Source organism: Archocentrus centrarchus, chromosome 23 (genome assembly GCF_007364275.1).
Source record: "Archocentrus centrarchus isolate MPI-CPG fArcCen1 chromosome 23, fArcCen1, whole genome shotgun sequence".
In the NCBI taxonomy this organism is placed as follows: domain Eukaryota; kingdom Metazoa; phylum Chordata; class Actinopteri; order Cichliformes; family Cichlidae; genus Archocentrus; species Archocentrus centrarchus.
Window position 1 is genome coordinate 8,894,558 of NC_044368.1, and position 24,545 is coordinate 8,919,102.

The 24,545-nt window shown below is 39.4% G+C and overlaps 1 protein-coding gene and 2 non-coding genes across 3 annotated transcripts; all 3 read left to right on the top strand.

Moving 5' to 3' along the window:
• Nucleotides 1-1,819: 1,819 nt before the first annotated feature.
• Nucleotides 1,820-23,894, top strand: ttll1 (tubulin tyrosine ligase-like family, member 1). The gene is made up of 10 exons (XM_030719719.1): nucleotides 1,820-2,300; nucleotides 2,436-2,559; nucleotides 3,635-3,843; nucleotides 3,938-4,118; nucleotides 4,442-4,579; nucleotides 4,682-4,790; nucleotides 7,257-7,400; nucleotides 8,999-9,085; nucleotides 9,942-10,105; nucleotides 22,561-23,894. Exons 2-10 carry the CDS (start codon nucleotides 2,447-2,449, stop codon nucleotides 22,688-22,690), a joined length of 1,275 nt encoding a protein of 424 aa, XP_030575579.1. The 5' UTR covers nucleotides 1,820-2,300; nucleotides 2,436-2,446; the 3' UTR covers nucleotides 22,691-23,894.
• On the top strand, nucleotides 19,297-19,428 carry trnay-gua (transfer RNA tyrosine (anticodon GUA)). Its single transcript has 2 exons — nucleotides 19,297-19,333; nucleotides 19,393-19,428. It is a non-coding gene; the product is annotated as a tRNA-Tyr (tRNA).
• trnay-gua (transfer RNA tyrosine (anticodon GUA)) lies at nucleotides 20,020-20,151 on the top strand. The gene is made up of 2 exons: nucleotides 20,020-20,056; nucleotides 20,116-20,151. It is a non-coding gene; the product is annotated as a tRNA-Tyr (tRNA).
• Nucleotides 23,895-24,545: the final 651 nt, after the last annotated feature.

Below are 24,545 nucleotides of genomic sequence, written 5' to 3' on the forward strand. Positions count from 1 at the left end.
ATAAAAACATAATTGTTAAGTGTTTTCGTCCTCTACTTACAGCAGCGTCCTTTAATCTCGACGCTTCCAGGTAACTGCTGCAAATAATGATAGGACACACCTTTATCTGCCGACATTTGACCACTAGGGGGAGACAGGAGCCTCTTTCGTGCGCTTTCTGTTGCGGTTTACGGGTTTATTATTAACGACAATAACTCAAGATTACTCTGCGAGGTAGGCGGTGGGGAGTAAGAGTCTATGGTAACTGCAAGTCCAAGAGGGTTTCTGAAGACCACAATGGAAACGGAGCCCACAGAGGAGCAACAGAGAGGAAAGACAAATTGGTGGCATAATAAGGCAGGACAGGTGAAGTTCAAGCATACAAACGCGGAGTTTACTTACTCTGGATAACTGGACCGGGCCAGTCCGACTGCACACGAGGTGAGGCGACGAGGGGGGGAAGGGGGGTGTCAGGACTGAAGCTTTCCAGCTGCTGCAGGTGGATTTGGTTCTGCATCTACCTGCATTTTAAATAACAGCTACAATTTAGATATTATCTTGGGATAATGTTAAAGATGGTCCACATGAAATGCATTTCGTTGAAAATAAGTACACGTTAATAAGTGAAAGTTTACTGAATATTTTTTGTACATGCATTTTTAAATCTGACATGTAATTGAATAAAGCATATCAAGATGGCTCTCATTTCTCATTTCATTTTAATGTGTGGCATATAAGTCCTATGAGCTATGCTAGTTTACAGTTAAGGACACTACAGCCTCCAACATGCTGCACTAAACGCATCCAACAAGCCTGTAATATAATTTATCCTTAATCCTGCAGCATTATCATGCATGGGCTATATAGAAGTTATAAATATTTAGGTATGGTAAAGTTGATATTTACTGTTGCATCATTCAAGTTATCCACTGTTTTCTACACTACACAATTTTTCAAACAAAGTCCACAACTTCATATATAACATACTGACATGAAGAAAAATTATGATAGTCAAGTTATCTTTGTACATATATTCTGTAAATAACATATTCATAAAATAAAAAGATATTCTTAGTAATTACTGAAAAAAAGAGTACAATTTGTGAAAAATGGCCTCAGAGTGGGTAAAAATTCCTTGTTGGTCACACTTCAGTCTGCAGAAGGAGTAGAAGTAGAAGTATTAACTTTTTGTAGTCTTTTTTGGACATAAAAACTGAAAAAGCATTAAACAACTTGCGTTTAAAAACTGGTACTAATAAATACAAATGTCTCACATCATAATCTGGGATATTTCAAATCTGAGCTACGGTGGCAGCATTTTTGTATGGATGCCCCCCAAAACACTGGATTTTAAACCATCCATTCATTCATCCATTTTCTTTACAACAACATACATTCATAGAAACAGAAGAGCAACTCTGAATGCATGATACAGTCAAACCTTAAAGCAGATGGGCCACAGCAGCAGAAGACCACACCGGGTGCTGCTCCTCTCAGCTAAGAGCAGGAAACTGCACTAGCAAGATGTACCTAATGAAGTGGCTCTAGTGGAAATGTAGTATGTGTTAACTCAAACTCAGGTACAGACCTGCATCACTGAACGAATGAATGAGGCTATTCATGAATGCATACATTGTCTGATACACAGAAAAGGTAGTAAAGAATTTCAGATGATTCTAATAGTCCGCTTCCCTTTAGTGTTTTACCAACGTGGAAGTACAGCGTGGATTTTTGAGTAGATTTTAGGTGTACCACTCACGGTCCAACACTGACCCCTGCTGGTGCGTTCTGGCAACAACGCCACAAGATGACATCACTGCGTCCTCGGTTGCTAGGTAATTCTTCCGGAAGGACCAAGCCCGTAACGACGTCCTTTAGTGTTTAGTGTTAGTGTTTAGTGTCTTTCTTCTTTAAACCTATCGCTAAAAAATTAACGTAGTTTAACAAATGTGCGCATATGCTATTGCATTTAAATAACAAAGACTTTTATTGTGAAGAGTAGTTTGACTGTGGTGGGCGTTTTCGTCACTCTGTCCAGCTTGGCGTCGCCTGGATCAATAAAAAAGCGGCTTGTTAGCAATAAAAAACAGCTAGCATGGAGGGAGCTTTCTGTCGCTAGCTGCTTCTGCTGATGGTGTGTTTCGCTGTGAGTTTAGCAAAGGGACAGTCTGTGGAGAGGAGATTGCATCATTGACCGGATGATGTCCGCCCAGCCTCTGCAGCAGCATCAGCAGCCCGGGGCGGATTCAGCAGCCTGCTAATAGAGCCAAGCCCGGCTAGCTGATCCTGATGACTGGCTGTTTCCTGGCACTGATTTGCAGGTAGTTCACGCTTTAGTGCAGATATTTGTCTGAGTATTGGTCCTGTCTGTCTGCTGTGCTTTTTGATCTGTTTACCTGTTGTTGTTCTTTTTTGTTGTTGTTTTGGGTTTTTTTTTTTTTTGTGCTCCACCCTAGTGGGAGGCACCATGGCCGGTAAGGTGAAGTGGGTGACAGATATTGAGAAATCAGTGCTCATCAACAACTTTGAGAAAAGGGAATGGATTCAAGTTACAGAAAACGACGACTGGAATTTCTACTGGTGGGTTTTATATCTACAGGACCCGTACACCTGTAGTGCTTGGATAATTACATGCCAATACCACATATGCAGACACAGAAGTTATTCCTGTTCAAAAGACGCCATTACAAGTAAAGCTCCTACATTTAAAATCATACTTATAAAATCAGAAATATTCATGTCATTAATCTTGACCTCAGTTGCTTGTTACTACTGTTTAGAAGTGAGGAGAGGTGTCTTTTAACTGCTTTATAAAGGATATTGTTATGTGGATTTAGCAATAATAATTATAGAAATGGTAATCTTAAAATTAAAAACAGTACAGTATAAAATAAGACAAAATGCTAGCAAGAACAAATATTTAAACTGAGAAATATAAGAAATATCAGGGGATCAATGAAACCAAGTATAATCAGCAAAGGCTCTTTGATAATTCTAAGTCCCCTGAAGACATTTAACAGAGGTCAGTGGCCTGTCTTCTGAGTTGTTTTCCAAAGCTTTCGGGTGGGGGGACGCTATGTTCAGGCTTGTAGGGTACTAAGAAGTTAGATGTATAGCCTGACAACAGGCTGTAGAGCGTTGAAGTGAGATTTTAAGGGCACCCTGTAGCTCACCTGATAGGGCGTGTAGTCTCATATACTGATGGCTGCGTCTTCATTGCAGAGGCCAGTGTTCAGTGCCCCCTCACAAACCATTTACTCCAGCTATTACTGTATAATAAAGTTAAGATGCCAAAAACATGTCTTAGAAAACTGTGAAATCTTAAAATCTGTTGTAATACCTAATGGGAGCCAGTGTTATGAGTCTGGTACATGTGTCTCTGAGGTTAAAGGAAGAATCTGAAGGATTGTGAGATGATTAAGAGGATATATAACTGGGGTCCTCAACTAGACTATTTATATATAAATATATATATGTACACATTTTTTGTAAGACTGAAAACCTGAACTGAACTAGGTGCTAGGTGTCAAGTTTTTTTGTCCCCTATGGCAAATCAGATGCATGCTTATCCTAAAAATATCAATGAATGTATTTATTAGCGTGATGATCCATTTACCAAATGTATTTTGAGCAGGTTATTTGTACACACATGCAGGATGAGCATCCAGACCATCAGGAATGTGTTCAGCGTGGACACTGGTTACCGCCTGTCAGATGACCAGATGGTTAACCACTTCCCCAACCACTACGAGCTGACCAGGAAGGACCTAATGATCAAGAACATCAAACGATACCGCAAGGAGCTGGAGAAGGAAGGTAGTCCGCTAGCGGAGAAAGACGAGAATGGAAAATACATTTATCTGGGTATATGACTCACTCTTATTTCTCCTCACAAAACACAAAGAGACCTGCTGTTTTTTTTCAACCTCATCATGTTGTGCTTTGTCACTTTGTATAGATTTCGTCCCTGTGACATTCATGCTCCCCGCTGATTATAACCTGTTTGTGGAGGAATTTCGTAAGAATCCGTCCAGCACCTGGATCATGAAGCCCTGCGGGAAGGCCCAGGGCAAAGGCATCTTTCTCATTAACAAGCTGTCCCAGATTAAAAAGTGGTCAAGAGACAGCCGCACCTCAACGTGAGTTTTAAAAAAAACAGGTGTTATTTCGTGACATATACAGACAGACACAGCAAGAAATACTGTAAGAAAATTAGCTTGCTGTCTAATTTTCTTTGACTTTCACACTAAAAATAGTCTCTATAGCTCTCTTGTCTTCTTGTTTTGTCAAATAGCCTTATCTAAGCCAGCTACAGTAATTCTCGGTAGAACCGAACACCTGCAAAATCTACTCTTGGCATTTTCTTTCCTGGTAAATCTGAAATTGTTTGCTCATGATCGCACCATAAACATCAGTTTGGTCAGAGGTTGTTTGCTGATGCTTGGCTGTTTCTTTGCTCCAGGTTTGTAGCAGCATCTAGTGGCAAGGAGGCTTATGTCATCTCCCTGTACATTGACAACCCTCTGCTGATAGGAGGGAAGAAGTTTGACCTGCGTCTTTATGTCCTGGTGACCACATATCGGCCCCTGAAATGCTACATGTAAGCCTTTGATACTGCTGATGTGGTCATTTTACAAATTATCCACTCAGAAAAAAAAAAAAAGTTGTTTAACGGTCTGTCCCTCTGGTGTTCGACTTTCAGGTACAAGCTGGGCTTCTGCAGGTTCTGCACAGTGAAGTACACACCCAGCACCAGCGAACTGGACAACATGTTTGTGCACCTCACTAATGTGGCCATCCAGAAACATGGGGTAGGTCTGGTGGGGCTCAAAGAAATTAAACCTTTGGTGTTAGCAACACTGGACTTTGTTTCTGCATCTCTTGTTAGATCCTCCCTAACTGGTAAATGTGCACATCTTATCCAAATCCACAATCACAGTTTATAGCACAAAGCCTGTGTTATACTTTTGCAACTTTTAAAGCCATATAGCACATCTATGCACCTGCCTGCCCATATTACACACGGTCCCTAACAGCTTTGTGGGGCAGACTCGGGTCACTTTGAGCTTCCGGGGAGCTAAAAGTCAACCAGTTACTGTATCACATTCTGTTGGAGGGATCCAGCACAGACCTCTTTAAACTCAGGAGGGTGAGTCAACCTATCACCAGAGAGGGATTTAGAAGAAGTTCACATGTTCTTCATGTTCTGGTGACCACATATTGTCCCTTGAAATGCTACATGTAAGCCTGCAATATTGATAATGTGGTGTTTGATAACATAGGAAACAACATGTTATAGAATTCAGTAACATAGTTTATTACATGTAAAATTGCTGAGGATAGCCTAGCTCTCTTCCTGAGACTTAAAATCAGGGATGTCAAACTCCTTTTACATTATGGCCCACATACAGCCCACTTTGATCTTAAGTAGAAGTATCCAGTAGGCCAGATTGGACTAGGGTTTAATCCCGGGATCCGGGATTCCCGGGAAATGCGATCAGAACAATTTCCCGTTTCCCGGGAAACGTTAGACGGGAAACCGGGAAAAAAGTCGCGCGCGTCGATTTGACTTTCAGAAAGAAAAGAAAGCTTCAGAATGTTAAATTTAAGGAAATATTGAGAGAAGGGTTCGTTTAATGCGAAAAGCATTACTCTTCATTTCAGGCACGTTCAGCCTCCGTTTAAGGCTTCAGCTTCATCTCAAGCGTTTTAATAGAGGTATTACACAGTTGTACTTTTTTCCTCTTTAATTTGTTGAAATCGTAGGCAATGTGTTTACCCTAAGGTATTTTGTATTATATAATTTCATATTATTATATATTGTTATATTGCATTATATAGCCTATAAAATATGCCTGCCCTGAACAATAAAGAAATATCTGTTTAACTTCGAGTGTTTCTTTTCCTCGTTTGCAGCCGCTTACTAACAATCATGAATTAGGATACGGGCCTAATGGGTGAAGAAATGATCATGAAATAGATTGCTTTAACATATTTCGCTTTTAAAATGGAGTTGAGTAAAATGTATATTTTTTAGGCTATAATGATTGGCCAGTTTTTCAAAAGACGATTCACAGCGAACCTACTTTAACCCTCAGACACGGTGTTATAAATTTGCTGTTGCCAGAATGGCAATGACCAAGTCGTGGTGCATTACTCAAGGCCCTGTGTTATGCCATATTATAGTGTAGTACGGTAGTTAACTTTTCAATGACTATTACAGCGTTCCACTGGTGGAGATATAGTGCAACAGATGTCGCCACGACAGCGTGGCTGAGCCTTTATCAATGCTGTGGAGATGAACCGTATTGTTTTGTACCAGCAGTTGTAAAATAGCTTGGTATAATTCCATGTACAATGGAGGAATATTCGAATTATATTTGTTAAGGGAGTGTTGAGGAACGATACAACACCGCATAGCTCGAGCACTCGAATGTCGAGATGTAGGTTTTATTGCGTTAATCAAGCCGACGTTACCCCCTACTGGGCATAACAGGACATAGCTGGAAAGCTACCTCTACAATATCAGAATAGGTTAAGGCCGACACAGGCTACAGAAGGCCTAATTAAAATAAAAAAATAAATAAACTTTTTCCCGGGATTCCCGGGAAATGGCTCGTCATTTCCCGGGATTTGATTCATGTCATTTTCGGGAAAAATATTAAACCCTAGATTGGACTCTCTCCAGGCTAATTCTGGCCCTCGGGCCTTGTGTTTGACACCCTTGCTTTAAATAAACTTCCTGTTTACACTGAATGATTGAAACTGTGCTCTTGCCCAAGCTGAGTGAGAAAACACAAAAAAGATCTGATTCAATATAATGTTATTAAATTGTCTGTACATTTGTAACTCTTTTCGCTGGTGCAGAGAAGATGCACTCAAGATAAGAAACATTATGCATACCTTAACGCAACAACATAATGACACAAAATACATCAACAACCTTTCCCGAGTTGATTTTTGTGGAGCGCCATAAGTTGTGTAGCTGGATACTCTGACTCATAAGGAGAAGGAAAGAGGGAATGAGGCCTCCATTAATAGTCTCTGATCTGTCAAAACCTTTTATTTATTTATATATATATATATATATATATATATATATATATATATATATATATATATATATATATATATATATCAGTATATATAACTTATGTTGACTACTTACACAGACACTTACTGAAAGTTTTCAAGTCTAAAAAGTGATATGTACATACTTTTGTTATTTAAATTGATACAAATCAGGATTCATTACTACGTATTTACCTTTGATGCAGGATGACTACAACCATGTCCATGGAGGCAAGTGGACAGTCAGTAACCTCCGTTTGTACTTAGAGAGCACCAGAGGAAAGGAGGTGACCAACAGATTGTTTGACCAGATCCACTGGATCGTGGTGCAGTCACTGAAGGCCGTAGCCGTAAGTGGATGTGACAATAAAGTCCAAAACAATATAAAATATCTAATCAATATATTTTTGTCATATGCAAAGTTTTCTTAATCCAAAATAATGTTTCCAAGTACACTCACAGCCGCTTTATTAGGTACACCATAGATTCCACATGGCACTGGAAACATTCCTCAGAGATTTTGGTCTATATTGATATGGTCACATCACACGGGTGCTGCAGATTTGTCAGCTGCGCATTCATGATGTGAATCTTCTGTCCCCCCACATCCGAAAGGTGCTCTATTGAATAGAGATCTGGGGACTGTGGAGGCCATTTGAGTACAGTAAACTCACTGTCCTGTTCAAGAAACCAGTTTGAGATGATTTGAGCCTTAACGCATGGTGTGTTATCCTGCTGGAAGCAGCCATTAGAAGATGGGTACACTGTGATTTTAAAGGGATGGACATGGGATGGATGTGGCAGTGCTCAGCTGGTACTAAGGGACCCAAAGTGTGCCAAAGTACACCAAATTCTTCTGCATACTTTGGTTGTAAAGAGTGGTTATTTGAGTTCAAAGCTGTCTGGCCTCTGGCATCAATGAGGCATTTTCCCCCTAGAGATTTGCTGCTCACTGGATATTTTCTGTTTTTCAGGTTATTCTCTAGAGATGGTTTTGTGGGAAAATCCCAGTAAATAGGCAGTTTCTGAAGTACTCAGACGAAAAACCATGCCATGTTCAAAGTCACTTAAATCCCTTTTCTTCCTCATACTGATGATCAGTTTGAACTTCAGCAGGTTGTTTTGACCACGTCTACATACCTAAATGCACTGAGTTGCCACCGTGTGACTGCCTGAAGAGTTATTTGCGTTAATGAGCAGTTGAACCTAATAAAATGGCCAGTGAGTGTATTGCCACTTACCATGTAATCTAAAGACCTTTTTTTCAATTTTCAGACAACACCAGGGTGTTAGATAGTTTATTTTTCTTATTATAATTTTCTGAAGTAAACATATTATTTGTACCGCTTCGATAAGTTTCCTGTGTATTTATAAAGATTTGATCCATATGAATTCAGCTATTTAAGACCTGTAGTAACTTTTTGGCCACATGGGGGATCATAATTTGCACATAGTTTATCATCACCTTTTATCATCACCTTGAGATGTTGTTAGCTAACAGTTCCTTATTTACACATCTGTCTGTGTTCAAACACCAAAGTTCACACTTTTAAAAGCTGATGTTATATTTTGGTTATTGGTTATATAGGTTTCCATTTGACAAAGTAGAAAGTAGCTACAGTACTCAAGTGCCTTTAGTGCTAACAGCAGGTTAACACTTTGACGTACACTGCTGTAAAACCACCTGGATGGGGTGATGCCTTTTTTGTTTTTAGCACAACAGTACAATCACCCTAATGCACACTTCCTCTTTCTGCTAAGTGATCAGATTCACTTCCCCTCTAAGGCCTCCATACCCGGGCCACTTTCTGTTAGTTATGGCAGATTATTTGCTAACATCCTTCCCTGACGAATCACTCTTGAGTTGCATCAATAAGTTTCCACATAACAGTATCACTCTCAAGAAGATTCCTCACCCTAATTCACTCTCTGCTTTTCTTCCTCGCAGCCTGTGATGAACAATGACAAGCACTGTTTTGAGTGTTACGGGTATGACATCATTATTGATGACAAGCTGAAACCGTGGCTTATTGAGGTAAGATGTTTATCACGAGTCATCACATGCATGTACACCAAGAGTCATGAAAAAGGCATTACAATTTTTTTTAAGTGCTTTACTTTGCTGATGTATTTTAGTCCTTGGCTACTTATCATGCTTGCACAGTGATCCTGTGTTCCGTTACTTAGATTGTTGAGCAAATTTCAATGCCCTTGAGTAATGTTTAGATGTGTACACAAATGTGTGCTGAAGGTCTGCCTTTAACCCATTCAGTGTTGCTGACAAACACTGCTGAAAGGAGAGGGAACTGAGAATTACTGTGCAATACATTTTTTTGTTGTCTTACTATAAGACTGTCATATTTTGACAGCTGCACAATGTGTTGCTAGGTTTCTAGGCTAGGTCTGAGCTATTTCTGTTCACAGACACCAATCTGATCTATTTTGGGCACCAAAAAGTTGGCTGAAGGGCATAAATGGTCCTCAGTGAGCAACTTGTGCCACAAACCTACTCAAGACTGCACTCCTTTATGCATTAATCCTGCAGCTTTTTCTGTTATGCTATTGTATGAAGAGCTAAAGTAGGTCTTTGTGCAGCTATCTTTTACATTGATAACAGAGTAACTGTTTCATTTCTCTCTCTCTAGGCACTCATGTAAATTTTCCACTGTGTATCTAATGTTCTAATGTAGCAGCTGCATTTCCTTCCTGATAAGAGCTTCTATATGAAGACAGGAAGAAATTCAAATGAGCTGCTCATACCTGTTTGGATCCTTCAGGGTATTATTAAGCACTACCCATTTGCTGTGAAAGTGGATCCATTTGTGCGTGGTGCAGTGCAAAACACTCCCCTCTTTAAAAAATAAATGCCATTCTCTTCATGTGATTCTCAGGTGAATGCCTCTCCCTCACTGACATCCAGTACAGCCAACGACCGCATCCTCAAGTACAACCTCATCAACGACACCCTCAACATCGTCACACCCAATGGGGACATCCCGGACTGCCGCTGGAATCGCAGCCCGCCCCGAGAGGCCCTGGGCAACTATCAAGTCCTGTGAGTGAACCTGGTAGTCATATTCAAACACACTCATCAACCTCTGACAGCTGAGGAGAGTCCTACCACTATTTCAGCCGAGAGAAACAGTTGCCGTCTACCTTTATTTATTTGCTTTCAAGTCCATAGCTCAGTTGATAGAGGGATGCACTGGTGTGACCGTGACACTGTGCTGTATACACAAGTCACAGATTAACTTCACTTTGTTTCTACCAGACCCACTTTGATAGCTCAGTTGGTAAAGCAGAGGCTTATAGTGGAGAATGCTGGAGTCCTTTGGTTGTTAGTTCAGATCTTACTTGAAAGGCTGACTTTTAGATTGAGAAGAATGAATTGGTGACATGATGTGGTGACAGTAAACATAGTATACTATAGTGTGCTCCAGATGAAGGTGGAATTTTCCACTTTCCAGTCGGCATCTTCATTTGCTCCATGAGTAGTTAAGACAAAGTCTGTGGTACTCTACTTAACCTTAATCTCTGCATTTTCCTGTTATTTTTGGCCCTTTCGTAAACTAAAACATGTTACACTCTCAGTGCTTTGACAGCTCATTTTGTGTCATGCACACAGAACAGTTTAAACTGCATTATGTTAAACATTCACTATCTGAAAAGAGACAAGGCCATCCCTACTGTACAGCTGTGAGATGGCTGTGAAATATGTTGTATCCAGTGGCCTTAGACGAGGGCTAGCTGTTATGGTCCTTAGATACATGGCTGAAGTGGTTACAGTTCCTTCCTTAGAGGACTATAGATGCAAGCAAAGGTATCCTTAGGTTGGTGGTTCAAATCGAGCTTGAAGCTTTTTATTTCCTCACTTGATTCTGTTTGACATGTAGTGTTTTATTAATTGACTTAATCTCATGTGGCATGCAGTATATCGGATTTTGTTTTGGGGGGTTTTTCTCAGTAAAGAGTTTAATACTCTTTACACCTCTTTGTCAGTCATGTTCACACACACTCAGCAGCCTTAGACAAAGAGAGGATTATAAGACAAACATGTTCAGTTAAGACAGTGCTTCTCAATTATTTTCTGTTACGCCCCCCCTAGCAAGAAGAAAACTATTCGCGCCCCCCACTCCCCACCGTGACTATCCATCTCTGCATAACATTTTATCCTTATTAACATTAAAGAAAAGAAAAAAGAAAGACATATGGTCAAACTTACAAAGAATAACTTTATTAAATCGTGTTTTAAGTCTGCAACAGAAAAGATTTTAAGTGCATCATTGCCTGAAATTAAAAATAAATAAATCCTTGTTTAAACTGTAAACATGTTTGACCAACTAATTGCACCATTGCAAAATTAAATCAAATCAATAAATAATATTTAATAATTATAATAACTAATAAACTACAAAAACAAAAAAATAACTAATTTATATTCAGTTCAGCAACATTAACTCAGGAGCACAATATATAAAACACTTGAACCTACAAAACAAAAATGAATTAAACAATTTGTGCTCATTTTTTCTTTCTTTTTTGATCAAAATGAGGAGGAAGTCAGGTTTAATGGCTACAATGAGCACGTTTTGCAGTGCACAGCTTTTCGAAGCGAGGTTCGAAGCATGATAGTGCAACTCTCAGCTCCTGCTCAATGTTTAGCTGGGACCTGTACTTGGTCTTCAGTGCAGCAACAGCAGCGAAGCCAATCTCACAAAGGTAAGATGTTGAAAAAGGAAGAAGAATGCTTATAGCTTTCTCCCCTAAGAGTGGATACTGCCTCTCTACACTCAGCCAGAATGCACTGAGTGTCTGTGATGTGAACCTCAGTCTCAATGTGGAGTCAGACGTCATGTCAATGAACTGCTCCTCTTCTGCAGAGCTGAAACCAGTTGGAGCTGGTGCACTGAAAGGGTCTCTCACCCAGTCATACTGGGAACTGTTTTCAGGGAAGTACTTTTTAAAGAATCCAATCAGTGAAGAAATATGCTGCTTAATGTGTGGAATCACTGAGATAGCATCATAGTCATTAGCGTCCACAAATTCATGCAGGTTCTCAAATGAATCGGTGTTTCCTTCATCAAGTTGCCTGCCCCACATTGCAAGCTTTCGGGTGAAAGAGCTAATCTTGTCTGTGACCTGAGGGAGGTGTTTATCTTTCCCTTGAAGCTGTAGATTCAGTTCATTTAGCTTTCCAAATATGTCACTCAGGTAGGCCAGTTTTCCCAGGAAGTTCTCATCACAAAATTTTTCTGCCACTTCATACTTGTGCTCCTGCTCAAAAAACACTCTTATTTGCTCTCTGAGCTCAAAAACTTGGGACAAGACTTTTCCTCGTGACAACCACCTTGCTTCACTGTGATAGAGCACAGCTTGATGTTCGGCTCCCATCTCCTCACAGATGGCAGAGAAGACTCTTGTTTTTAGTGGTCTAGTCTTTATAAAATTGACTACACCTATGATGTCAGTCATAACCTCACTTAATTCAGGGGAAAGTTGCCTGGATGCAAGTGCTTCTCTGTGTATAATACAGTGTGTCCACTCAGCATGAGGTGAGGCTGTCTTGATGAGTGCCCTAAGTCCTTTTCTCTTCCCTGCCATGGTTTGTGCACCATCACTGCAAACACCAATGCAGTTCTCCCACTTTAGCCCATTCTCAGTCAAAAAGGAGTCCAGAATTTTGAATAGCTCTTCAGCTGTGGCTCTGTCTCTGACATATTTACAAAAAAGTAGATCCTCACACAGGGAGTTTGACAAGTCAAAACGTACATAAGCAATAAACAGACAGTCTTTGTTGCTGTCAGTTGCTTCATCAAATTGTAAGGCAAAACGTTTGTCTTTGAGTTTATCTACCAGCTGTTCATGAAGATCGTTAGCAATGTCATCTATAGGTCTGGCGACAGTGTCATTGGACAGAGGGATAGTTTTTAGTTTTGCTGCACTGGCGTCGTCCAGCATGACAGAGACCATGTCTAAGGCTGCAGGCAGTATCAGCTCCTCTGCTATGGTGTGGGGCTTTTTGCACTGCGCAATTTGGTACGCCACCTTATATGATGCTAACAGCGCTCGATGGTTTACTGAAGTAGCCTTCACAAAGCGGGATGACTGTTGGCAATATTCAGCACGTTTTCGCTGAAAAAACTCTAGCGGCTTACCGGCGTGATTGGAGTGTAACGTATTTAAGTGACGCGCTAATTTATTTGGCTTCATGCTGTCCGCTGCGAGCATTTTTAGACACAGCAAACACACCGGTCTTTCCTCTTCTCCAACTGTAGTGACAGTGAAGCCTCTCTCTCCGCTTTTCTTTTCATCCCTGTTAAAAACTTTTTCATGTTGGGGGTTGTTATGTTGAATAACGGAGGCTATAGACAGAACGCAGTCGGAGCTTTCTGTTGACTCAACACTGCTAACCAAGGCAAACCTGTTGTAACAATGACAGCGCCACTGCCGCCTACTGTAGTGGATGCGCAATTACACTTTATACTAGTACGGCCCAAAAAAAAAAGCCTGTTCCCCAGGGTCACACGCGCCCCCCCAGGTATCGCACCGCGCCCCCTTTGGGGGGCGCGCCCCACTATTTGAGAACCACTGAGTTAAGAGAAGATTGCCTTCTAGCTCTAAGCTCATTGTGCTTTGGTCACCAGTGGACAGGTTCCAGTTTCCTTGGTAACAGTCTTATTTATTTACCACCAACTCATATGTCATTCATTCATATTGTTTGCTTTCATTGGTAGTCCCTTGAGGCAGTCACGTTCATGTCGCCAGATATTCTTTTCTATGGATTCTGGTCCCCACATTACTTCCTGCCTCTCAAGACTAGTCTGATGATCCTCCCATACCTTTTCAAATTGTGTTTAGCTATGTAGCTGTGCTGGGTTATCTGGAAGTCACTGCCTCCAGAGCTGCACAGAGATGGTTGTTACCAGAGCGATTTTCAAATTTTTTGAGCATGTTTAGAGTGGAACATACTCTTGTTAATGGAGCTTAATTTGGTTACTGAACCAGTAACTTCTTATGGAGCACTGGCCTCATGATATGATGATGTTATTGTTAAAACAGTAGTTCACAAGTATTATGTAAATAAAATCTGCTGTTGCCATAGTTAAACAACGCCAGTGAGAAAAGCAGCTCTGTAGTTGAGCAGCTTCTTTCGATGACCTCAGTGGGTGCAGTGGAGAAGCTGTAGAGTGACTCACACGGATGTCCTTAAGGTAGCGTGGAGGATTTTAGTTGTAATCACAGGTATCATGGGGTTGCTGGGTGAGTTCCAGCTCAAAGGAATGACTTTTAATTATAGAACGACTTGGTGATGTGATCTCTTGAAGAGTAAATACAATACAAGCATTACACTGTAGATGACCACAAACAGTTGTATAAAATTTTTATATTTTATTTTACTCTACATTAAATGTGAACGTCAGCAGAAAGGGAACAGAAATCTGTTCAACTTTCTTTTCCCCCTGGCTACACGGACATGATGTCATCAATCACGCTGTCTCACATCCTTCAATAGCTCACCTGCCAGAGTGTTAGCCTCAAGGCAGTTCTTTAGGGTGTTGGTTCAAATCCAGCTTGTGTAACATATTCTGGTTTCCTCAGTTGTTTCAGTTTGGTTTGAAGAAGACAGTTTTATTTAATTATTTGAGTGGCTACAGCGGTAGATAACTATAATCTGTATGAAGCATTAATTCAGTTTAATCTACTGAAGATGTGAGTCAGCACAGACTACACAGAGCTAGTTATCATTACTTGCTGGTTGGTAGGATGCTGATGGCTCAGCTGGTAGTATTGAGATCTCTAGGGGCAAATATAGCCATCCTTAAAATGCTTTTTAAAGTCTGTATTTAATTATAACTTTTATTAACTGAAGCTGTCATTTGTAGTGTCGAACATCCTTAATTTGTTCAAGTCTGACTCAGAGGGCAGGTTTTTAATTTCCTCACTTAATGCTGTTTGATGTGTATGTAGTAAAGATCATATACTGTGCTAAACAATCATTTGTTTCAATACTCATTCTTATCTACGATAACTAACTAGCTAACTGACCACACGTAATTTACTAAATTGTATTTTTATATTTTATTTAGGTAGAGAGAGGGGTGTAAGTGGTAATCACAGGCATTCTTAGATTGCTTGCTCAAGTCCATCTCAATGGAGGCTGAAGGTGTTTTCCTTTAGGCTGTTTGAACCAGTAATAAACTCAATATGGAGTTATTTTTTTAAAATAGAAAATGTATTGTACTGTGAAATGAAACCTGCAGATTTGACCTGAGAACCTTCACTATTAGGCTGCTGGTTTATATCTGGCTCGAAGAAGAGGCTTTTAATAGTGGTTGTGTTCAGTACATTTATTTAAGGCTGACCACTTCTAAATATGGGAAACACCAGTAATATTCTGTACTACTAAACCAATCCATAACTAATTGTTGTGTGTAGTTGCAACAAATAAATACTTAAAATTAAATGTTCTGAACTTGTAATACAAAGATGAAAAATGTAGTTGAATTATGTTTAAGGGACCAGTTTAAAGGTCATTGTTTTGTAGGTAAAGTGAGTCGTCCTCGTGAGCACTTCCCATACAGCTTCCTTCAGTAGCTCAGTTGGTAGAGCGTGGGACTGTAGAGTGGATATCCCGCCACAACCTTGCATAGTGGCTTGGTTTGACGAGGTATCCGTGGCAATCCTTAGCCGCTGGTTCAAATCCAGCTTGAAGGAGGTCCTTACCAGTGATGAAATCCTGTTTTCCACAGAGGACTTTTGTCTTATGATATTATGATGTAATACATATGTTGTTGTAGTAGGATTATATAGGCTTTCTCCCTTCAATTGCTTAGTTGGCAGTGTGGAGTACTGTAGTAGTAATCACAGGTGTTCTTAGTGCACTATTTCAATTCTGGTTTGTAATTTACTCACTTGATTCTGTTAGACATGTAGATATGTCATTAGTCATATGTTGCAACATTCATTCATTCATATTCATTTAACTTGTACCTAACTGACCACACATCATTAACTATATTGCATGTCACATAATAAACTTGATAAATTTGCCTTTATTTTTTAGAGTAAATTAACAGTTTTATGCCCTTGGTGAACTCTGCAGTTTCAGGGAACTAAACCTGCACTGTTAAAGTACGGTGTAATGGGTAGTGTGGACTTAGCATCAACCATCAGGGTGTTGTTTGAGTAAAAGACCTTATTTATACAGTTTAGATTACATTGAGTTTAACAGAAGAGTGGAAGACTGCAGAGGATCCTTAGGTCGCTGGCTCTGGATGGCTTTAAACAGTAGCACAAAGTAGGTATTTATATTTCATTTTATTCTACTGTAAATGTGAAAGTCAAGAGAAAATCAACAGAATTCTACTGAACTCTCACTGCTTTTTGGTCCTGGACTTCACAGAGTTGGATGTCATCAGTCATGCTGGTTGTTTGAGTGTCCCCTTTGATAGCTCAGCTGGTAGAGCAGAGGACTGTAATACCGAGTACCTCTTCGCATCCTTAGCTATAGAGAAGGATGTGGGTTGTATTCACAGGCATCCTTAGGCTGTTGGTTCAAGTCCAGCTCAAAGGAGGCACTGGTGCAAACTGTTTGAACCAAGCTTTTGTTTGTTTTTTTAAATTGCCCTTGTCATAGAATTATGTTAGTGCATACTATGTTGCAGTAGTTGTAGTAGTGTAGTTGAAAAGGGCAGCACCTCCCTTTAATAGCTCAATTAGTAGAGTAGAAGACTGTAGTGGTGAGTATATAGATCCTTTGGCCCTGGTTCAAATCTAGCTTAAAGGAAGAGGCTTTAAGTGACTTTCTTATTATAGCTTTTCATTCCAGATTCAAGGAATTAATTTTTTAAATAGTAAATGTATTTTACTCTGAAATGAAACCTGCAGATTTGATCTAAGAACCTTCACTATTAGGCTGCTGGTTTATATCTGGCTCAAAGAAGAGGCTTTTAACAGTGTATTCAAGGCTGACCACTTCTAAATATGGGAAACAGCAATAATATTCTGTACTAATAAACCAATCCATAACTAATTTTTGTGTGTAGCTGCAACAAATAAATACCTAAAATTAAATGTTCTGAACTGATGAAAAATGAAAAGATGAAAAATTTAATTGAATTATGTTTAAGGGACCAGTTTAAAGGTCATTGTTTTGTAGGTAAAGTGAGTCGTCCTAGTGAGCCCTCAATGTATGACTTCCTTCAGTAGCTCAGTTGGTAGAGCGTGGGACTGTAGAGTGGATATCCCGCCACAACCTTACATAGTGGCTTGGTTTGACGAGGTATCCGTGGCAATCCTTAGTCGCTGGTTCAAATCCAGCTTGAAGGAAGAGCTTATCACTTATGAAATCCTGTTTTCCACAGAGTGCTTAGTGTGCTTAATTTTGCTGTTCGAAATGCTACCCTTTTTGGGGCATTGACTTTGTAATAAAGCCATGATATGATCTAATAAGTATGTTGTTGTAATAGGATTTAATAGGCTCTCTCCCTTTGCTTGTGCAGTTGGTAGCGTGGAGGACTGTAGTGGTAATCACAGGTGTTCTTAGAGCATTATTTCAATTCTGGTTTAAAGGGTACATTTTTAATTTTCTCACTTGATTCTGTTAGACATGTATTTAGACATATAAATCATGTGGTCATCAGTCATATATTGCAACATTCATTCATATTCATTTAACTTGTACTTAACTGACCACACATCATTAACTATATTGGTTGTCACATAATAAACTTGGTAAATTTGCCTTTATTTTTTAGAGTAAATTAACAGTTTTATGCCCTTGGTGACCACTGCAGTTTCAGAGAACTAAACCTGCACTGTTAAAGTATGGTGTAATGGTTAGTGTGGGCTTAGCATCAACCATCGGGGTGTTGTTTGAGTAAAAGACCTTATTTATACAGTTTAGATTACACTGAGTTTAACAGAAGAGTGGAAGACTGCAGAGGATCCTTAGGTCACTGGCTCTGGATGGCTTTAAAAAGTAGCACAAAGTAGGTATTTATATTTCATTTTATTCTACTGTAAATGTGAAAGTCAAGAGAAAATCAACAGAATTCTATTGAACTCTCACTGCTTTTTGTTCATGGACTACACAGAGTTGGATGTCATCAGTCATGCTAGTTGTTTGAGTGTGCCCTTTGATAGCTCAGCTGGTAGAGCAGAGGACTGTAGTACGGGCTACATCTTCACATCTTCAAATATAGAGAAAGATGTGGGTTGTGTTCACAGTCATCCATAGGCTGCTGGTTCAAGTCCAGCTCAAAGGAGGAATTGGTTTGTCTTTAGGCAGCTGTTTGAACCAGTCCCTTTTTTGGGGCCACATTGGGCTTGTGTTATTATTATAACATACCATAATGTTGTAGTGAACTATTCCCTTTAGGAAGAGTGCCAGTTTAATGGTCAGTGTTTTGTAGGTAAAGTGGGTCGTCCTAGTGAGCCATTAGTGTACGACTTCCTTCAATAGCTCAATTAGTAGCGTGAAGGCCTGTATTAGTAATCACAGGTATCCTTGGAGCACTCTTTCAAATCTGTCTTAAAGGCTAAATTTATCATTTTCTCACTTGATTCTGTTAGACATGTAGACATGCAGATCATGTGGTCATCAGTCATATGTTGCAACATTCATTCATCCATGCATACTCATTGAACTTATAGCTAACTGGCCACACATCATTAACTTTATTTGTTTTTTTTTTTCCTTTTTTTGCATTTTTGAATGCATTGTTGTCAGAACCATTAGTTTTTCATTGTTTATAAATTTTGAATGCTTCAAACCATTTAATGCTTTTTTCAGCCGTATCGATACACACATACCAACTGTGCCTTGTTGTCAATAATAAACTTGGTAAATTTGCTTTTATTTTTTCTAATAAATTATACAGTTTTATGACCTTGGTGAACTCTGCAGTTTCAGGGATCTAAACCTGCACTGTTAAAGTACAGTGTAATGGGTAGTGTGGGTTTAGCATCAACCATCAGGGTGTTTGAATAAAAGATCTTATTCGTACAGTTTAGATTACATTGAGTTTAACAGAAGAGTGGAAGACTGCAGAGGATCCTTAGGTCACTGGCTCTGGATGACTTTAAACAGTAGCACCAAGTAGGTATTTATATTTCATTTTATTCTACTGTAAATGTGAAAGTCAAGAGAAAATCAACAGAATTCTATTGAACTCTCACTGCTTTTTGTTCCTGGACTTCACAGAGTTGGATGTCATCACTCATGCTCTTTTTTTCCCTGTGTCCCCTTTGATAGCTCAGTTGGTAGAGCAGAGGACTGTAGTATGGAATACATCTTCACATCTTCAAATATAGAAAAGGATGTGAGTTGTGTTCACAGGCATCCTTAGGTTGCTGGTTCAAGTCCAGCTCAAAGGAGGAATTGGTTTGTCTTTAGGCAGCTGTTTGAACCAGTCCCTTTTTTGGAGCCACAATGGTCTTGTATTTTAATTGTGTTATTATTATGACATACTATGTTGTTGTAGTGAACTATTCCAGTTAGGAAGAGTCCCATTTTAATGGTCATTGTTTTGTAGGTGAAGTGAGTCGTCCTAGTGAGCCCTCAGTGTGTGACTTCCTTCAGTAGCTCAGTTGGTAGAGCGTGGGACTGTAGAGTGGATATCCCGCCACAACCTTACATAGTGGCTTGGTTTGACGAGATATCCGTGGCAATCCTTAGCCGCTGGTTCAAATCCAGCTTGAAGGAAGGACTTATCAATGGGGAAGTCTTCTTTTTTACAGAGGACTTTTAGTTTAACAGAAAAGTAGAAGACTGCAGAGGATCCTTAGGTTGCTGTCTCTGGATGGCTTTAAACAGTAGCACAAAGTAGGTATTTATATTTCATTTTATTCTACTGTAAATGTGAAAGTCAGGAGAAAATCAACAGAATTCTATTGAACTCTCACTGCTTTTTGGTCATGGACTGCACAGAGTTGGATGTCATCACTCATGCTGGTTTTTGAGCATCTCCTTTGATAGCTCAGCTGGTAGAGCAGAGGACTGTAGTAAAGAATACATCTTCATGTCCTTAGATATAGAGAAGGATGTGGGTTGTGTTCACAGGCATCCTTAGGTTGCTGGTTCAAGTCCAGTTCAAAGGAGGGGCTGGTTTCTTTTCAGTCAACTGTTTGAACCAGTCCCATTCTTTGGGCCACGTTGGCCTTGTGATATAATTGTGTGATTAGCATTCATGCTATATTGGTGTAGTATTAAAGTTGGGAGTAGGGCAGCAATAAACTTTGAAAGCTCAAAGGTTATTAGAAAGAGTCAAGGAGTCAATAAGTTCTTATATCAGTGGTTCAAATCCTCCTTTAGAACAGATGTTTCCTCACTTGGTTCTCTTTTATGTGTATATAGTAAAGATTATATGCTGTGCTCATCAATCATATTTTTCAACCCTCATTCTTATCTAGAACGTACGTAGGCCCGAAGACCAAATGCAGAAGGATAATTCAGGCCTTGGTCAGGCTAAAGTTGTAGCTAACTGACAACACGTAATTGAGTAAATTGAATTTTTATATTTTCTGTATTTTTAAATGCAGTAATTTTGTCAGAAATATAACATTTTCATTATGTTGAGTTTGAATGCCTAAAACAATTTAAACTTGAACTATCAGCTGTATTAACATATACAATAGATGCCAACTGTGTCTTATGTGATCCTTGGTTTGATCTTTATGTTTTAATGAAAAATGATCATTTTATGCCCTCAGTGACTGCTCCAAAAGTGTTGAATGCATGTTGAATCCAAGCAGCATGAGTGATAAAACTCATGCTGCTTGGATGCATGTCCCTTTTTGATGGCTCAGCTGTTAGAGCAGACTACTATATATAAGAAACCTGCTTCACATGCTTGGCCATAGACAAGGATGCAAGTCATAATCACAGCCATCTTTGGGCTGCTGGTTCAATTCCATGTCAAAGGTTGTGTTGGTTTATAATTTGGCAACTGTTTGAACCAATCTTTTGTTTGTTTTATCAACTCAACTGGTTAATTTGGGAAAGAGGAAGCTCAATTGAGCAATACTCAATTGTAGAGCAGAGTGCTGATTTTGATTCCTTCAAATCAAATGAAGCACTATAGGTGCAAAGGTCACTGGTTTATATTTTTGGCTCAAAGGAGAGGCTTTTAATAGTGGTTGTGTTCAGTACATTTATTTAAGGCTGACCATTTCTAAATATGGGAAACTACAATAATATTCTGTATTATAGTAGTTTTCCATAACTAGTTGTTGTGTGTAGATGCAGCAAATAAATAACTAAAATGTAATGTACTGAACTTGTAATAAAAAGATGAAAAATGTAGTTGAATTATGTTTAAGGGACCAGTTTAATGGTCAGTGTTTTGTAGGTAAAGTGAGTCGTCCTAGTGAGCTCTTAGTGTATGACTTCCTTCAGTAGCTCAGTTGGTAGAGCGTGGGACTGTAGAGTGGATATCTCGCCACAACCTTACATAGTGGCTTGGTTTGACGAGGTATCCGTGGCAATCCTTAGCCGCTGGTTCAAATCCAGCTTGAAAGAAGTTCTTATTAATTATGAAATCCTGTTTTCCACAGAGGACTTTTCCCTTACTTTACTGCTTTGAACCACTACCTTTTTGGAACGCTGACTGTGTGATATGATGTAATAAGTTGAACTACTCCAGTAGGATGTTAAATCCTGTCTCACTTTGGCAGCTCAGTTTAAAGAATGTCATGTAGCAGTGAACATGGATGTCTTTAAACCCCTGGTTCAATTCTGGCTCAGAGATAGCTGCTTCTTTTGAGTGTTTGTACATCTAGTTAGAATTGTATCTTGCTTTAACACTCATAGATATATAAACTTCATATTTCACTTTGTGACTTAAAATTTATAATTAAAATATTGTAATTAAACCCCTTAAATTGCATTACTGTTAAACAGAACTGTACTGTAATCAATATTCAGTGCTAGTAATCAACAAACTGTATGCTGTATAGTGCATACTATTGTATTTAAATACTTAAGGATTAGTAGTCCTGACACATCACCAAGCCCACCCAAAAGTAATTCCTTCCCATTCTCATCAACCAATGGAAACCTCTGTGTTTATGTGTGGGCTGTCACAACTCAGACACAGTTTTCGTGCCTCAAATCACACTAGAACATTTCAGAAGTGGGGGTTTAGTCTGCACAGGGTCATTTTATTTTGAAAATTGACAAAATGTTGTTCCTATGTCAGACTTCCTGCCCTCTTCATCTTCTCAGCAGTTGTCTGTTAGAAAAAAAAAAAAAAAGTCCAGCTGTCTGGGATTGTGGGAGCCTTAAACATGTGTAATAAGATCTACTCATTCAGTTTAAATAGTAAGGCCTTTATAGCAGATTTGAACCTACACCCTGCGGACACCAATTCAGCACACTGTATAGTCCACTGCTCCACCAACTGAGTTACCACTTTTTCCAATACGGCTGTTGAGCAATAGGGGTTGTTGTTTCAGGAAATCCCTTCGCTTACACATTTAGTGAATGACCTTCTGTTTCTGTGTCATCAGGTATGACGAGGAACAGGCACAGAGCGAGAACGCTGAGCGTGACCTGCGGAGTCGTTCGGGTCAGTCGCTGGGGTCAAAGGGCACCAAGGGGAGTGCAGGCGTTCGCCCGATTGCTGCCACTTGGAAGTGAAGCGATAATTGCTCCCTCAAATTGACTTCCTGTACAATACTCCAGGGACCTCCTGTGGGGAACCCTTCAGACTCCTTTTTTTAACACATTGGACAGCTGTTCTCTCCGTCCACATTTCACTGACTGCGGCACAGGGAGGAACAGCACTACTGCTCAACGGAGAAAATGCAATGTTGTCATATTCAGAAAGTTGAAAGGCTTGTATTTGTCACTGTTTATATGAATGTAAAACAAAATAAGTGTAACAGATGCTCTGAGAAGTTTAAGGTCAAGTCAGGTAGGTCAAATGTCACATACAGCAGCGGTTTCCAGCAGTGAGCATAAAGGATTACCAACCCGAACTATGCATGATACCTGATTGATGACACTTTAACTTGACCTGCCACCACGGTGCTAATGAGAAGATACACTGTATGGTAATTAAGTGGTACAAAACTATCGAGTGGAAGTGGTTTAAAGACATATTTTACTAAGAGGCAGTTGATAGGCAGAATTAGCAGTACTAAACGTTAATAGAATTTAATAATGTTTTTGTACGTTCATTATCAGTATGTTTTGCGGGAGCTTTGATGATTGTATTCTTGCTGAACCCTCTTGCACTTTATTTCTTTACATGTGCTTTAAAAAATGTCTCATTGTTGCATTTTGAGTCTCACCCATTGTCACATCTGCTGCAAATTGAAATGCTAATAATATGTGTTGAGATGTATTCTTATTGCCTGTTTATTTCCTCCAACTACTAAAACACCAAAACACTGATGAAGACTTATCATTCACCTTTGTGATACCTTGAGAAATAAATCTCGGTATTTTAAAACAAAGTCACACAACTCTGTCTCTGGCTGCCGCTAACATTTTTCTGTAAGTACAGTGTGGCTTTCTTTTCCCATGAGAAAATATAAATAAAGGAATTATAGAAGGTGTTATTTGAAAAAGTTATAAAAAGTTACATCAAATTGCAGTTCTACATTAGTCATTTATTACTACTAGTCCATGATTAAGATGATCAGCCATAATCACTTATTTGCTCCAAAAAGCAATGTGGATGGGGAAAAGGTGGTGAAAGGGTTTAGAGAAACATTTCTGCAATCAAATTGTGATTAAGCAAGGCTGTAACAGTATGATTCAACCCTGCCCTTACACAGTGTCCAAGCTGGTGTTTTCTTTTTGATTAAATGCTGCTTTATTTTAGTTGCCTTATGCCTGCGTCATGATTTGAAATAAACAGTGTAAAAAGAAGTGCCTTCTTTACTTTGCAAAACTTATTCTGTTTAAATAAAATCCTATCAGGTTACTGTTGGGGAGGTCTTGCAGGCTTTGATGAAAATAAATGTGGAGTCTGAAGAATAATCAGAGGTCAAGCCTTCAAAAGGCAAATGACCTCTATGTTTTTGCAGTTGCCACAGCAGCAGTGCAAGTCTCTGCATGGTACTGCTCCTTCACCTTAAAGGTTTAACCCCACCTTTCCCCTCACCAGCACCACTACTTTACTGTTTCTTGTTTGTCCCTGTAGCCGGTCTACACGAACAGAACAGCAGGTTATCAGGTGGTGTAAGCCATAGATGCTGTGGCCTGTGATTTCTGATTCAAATCTAAAAACTGTTAGAAACTGTTTTCAATAAAATATCCATACTGGTGCTGTGCTGATAAACAGTTAAGGTTCGATTTTGTCAAAATTTGGGTAAATTGGCCCTTTAAAATTAACAGCAGTCAGTTTATTTGCATGTCACATGTAATCTGCTGGTGCAAGTGAAAATCTACTCTTCATAGAAAAGTATGGATTGCACAACTACACAACTTGGTTAATCATATCTCTGTTCAGATTACAGAATCAATTAGTGAGCTTTGCTTGAGT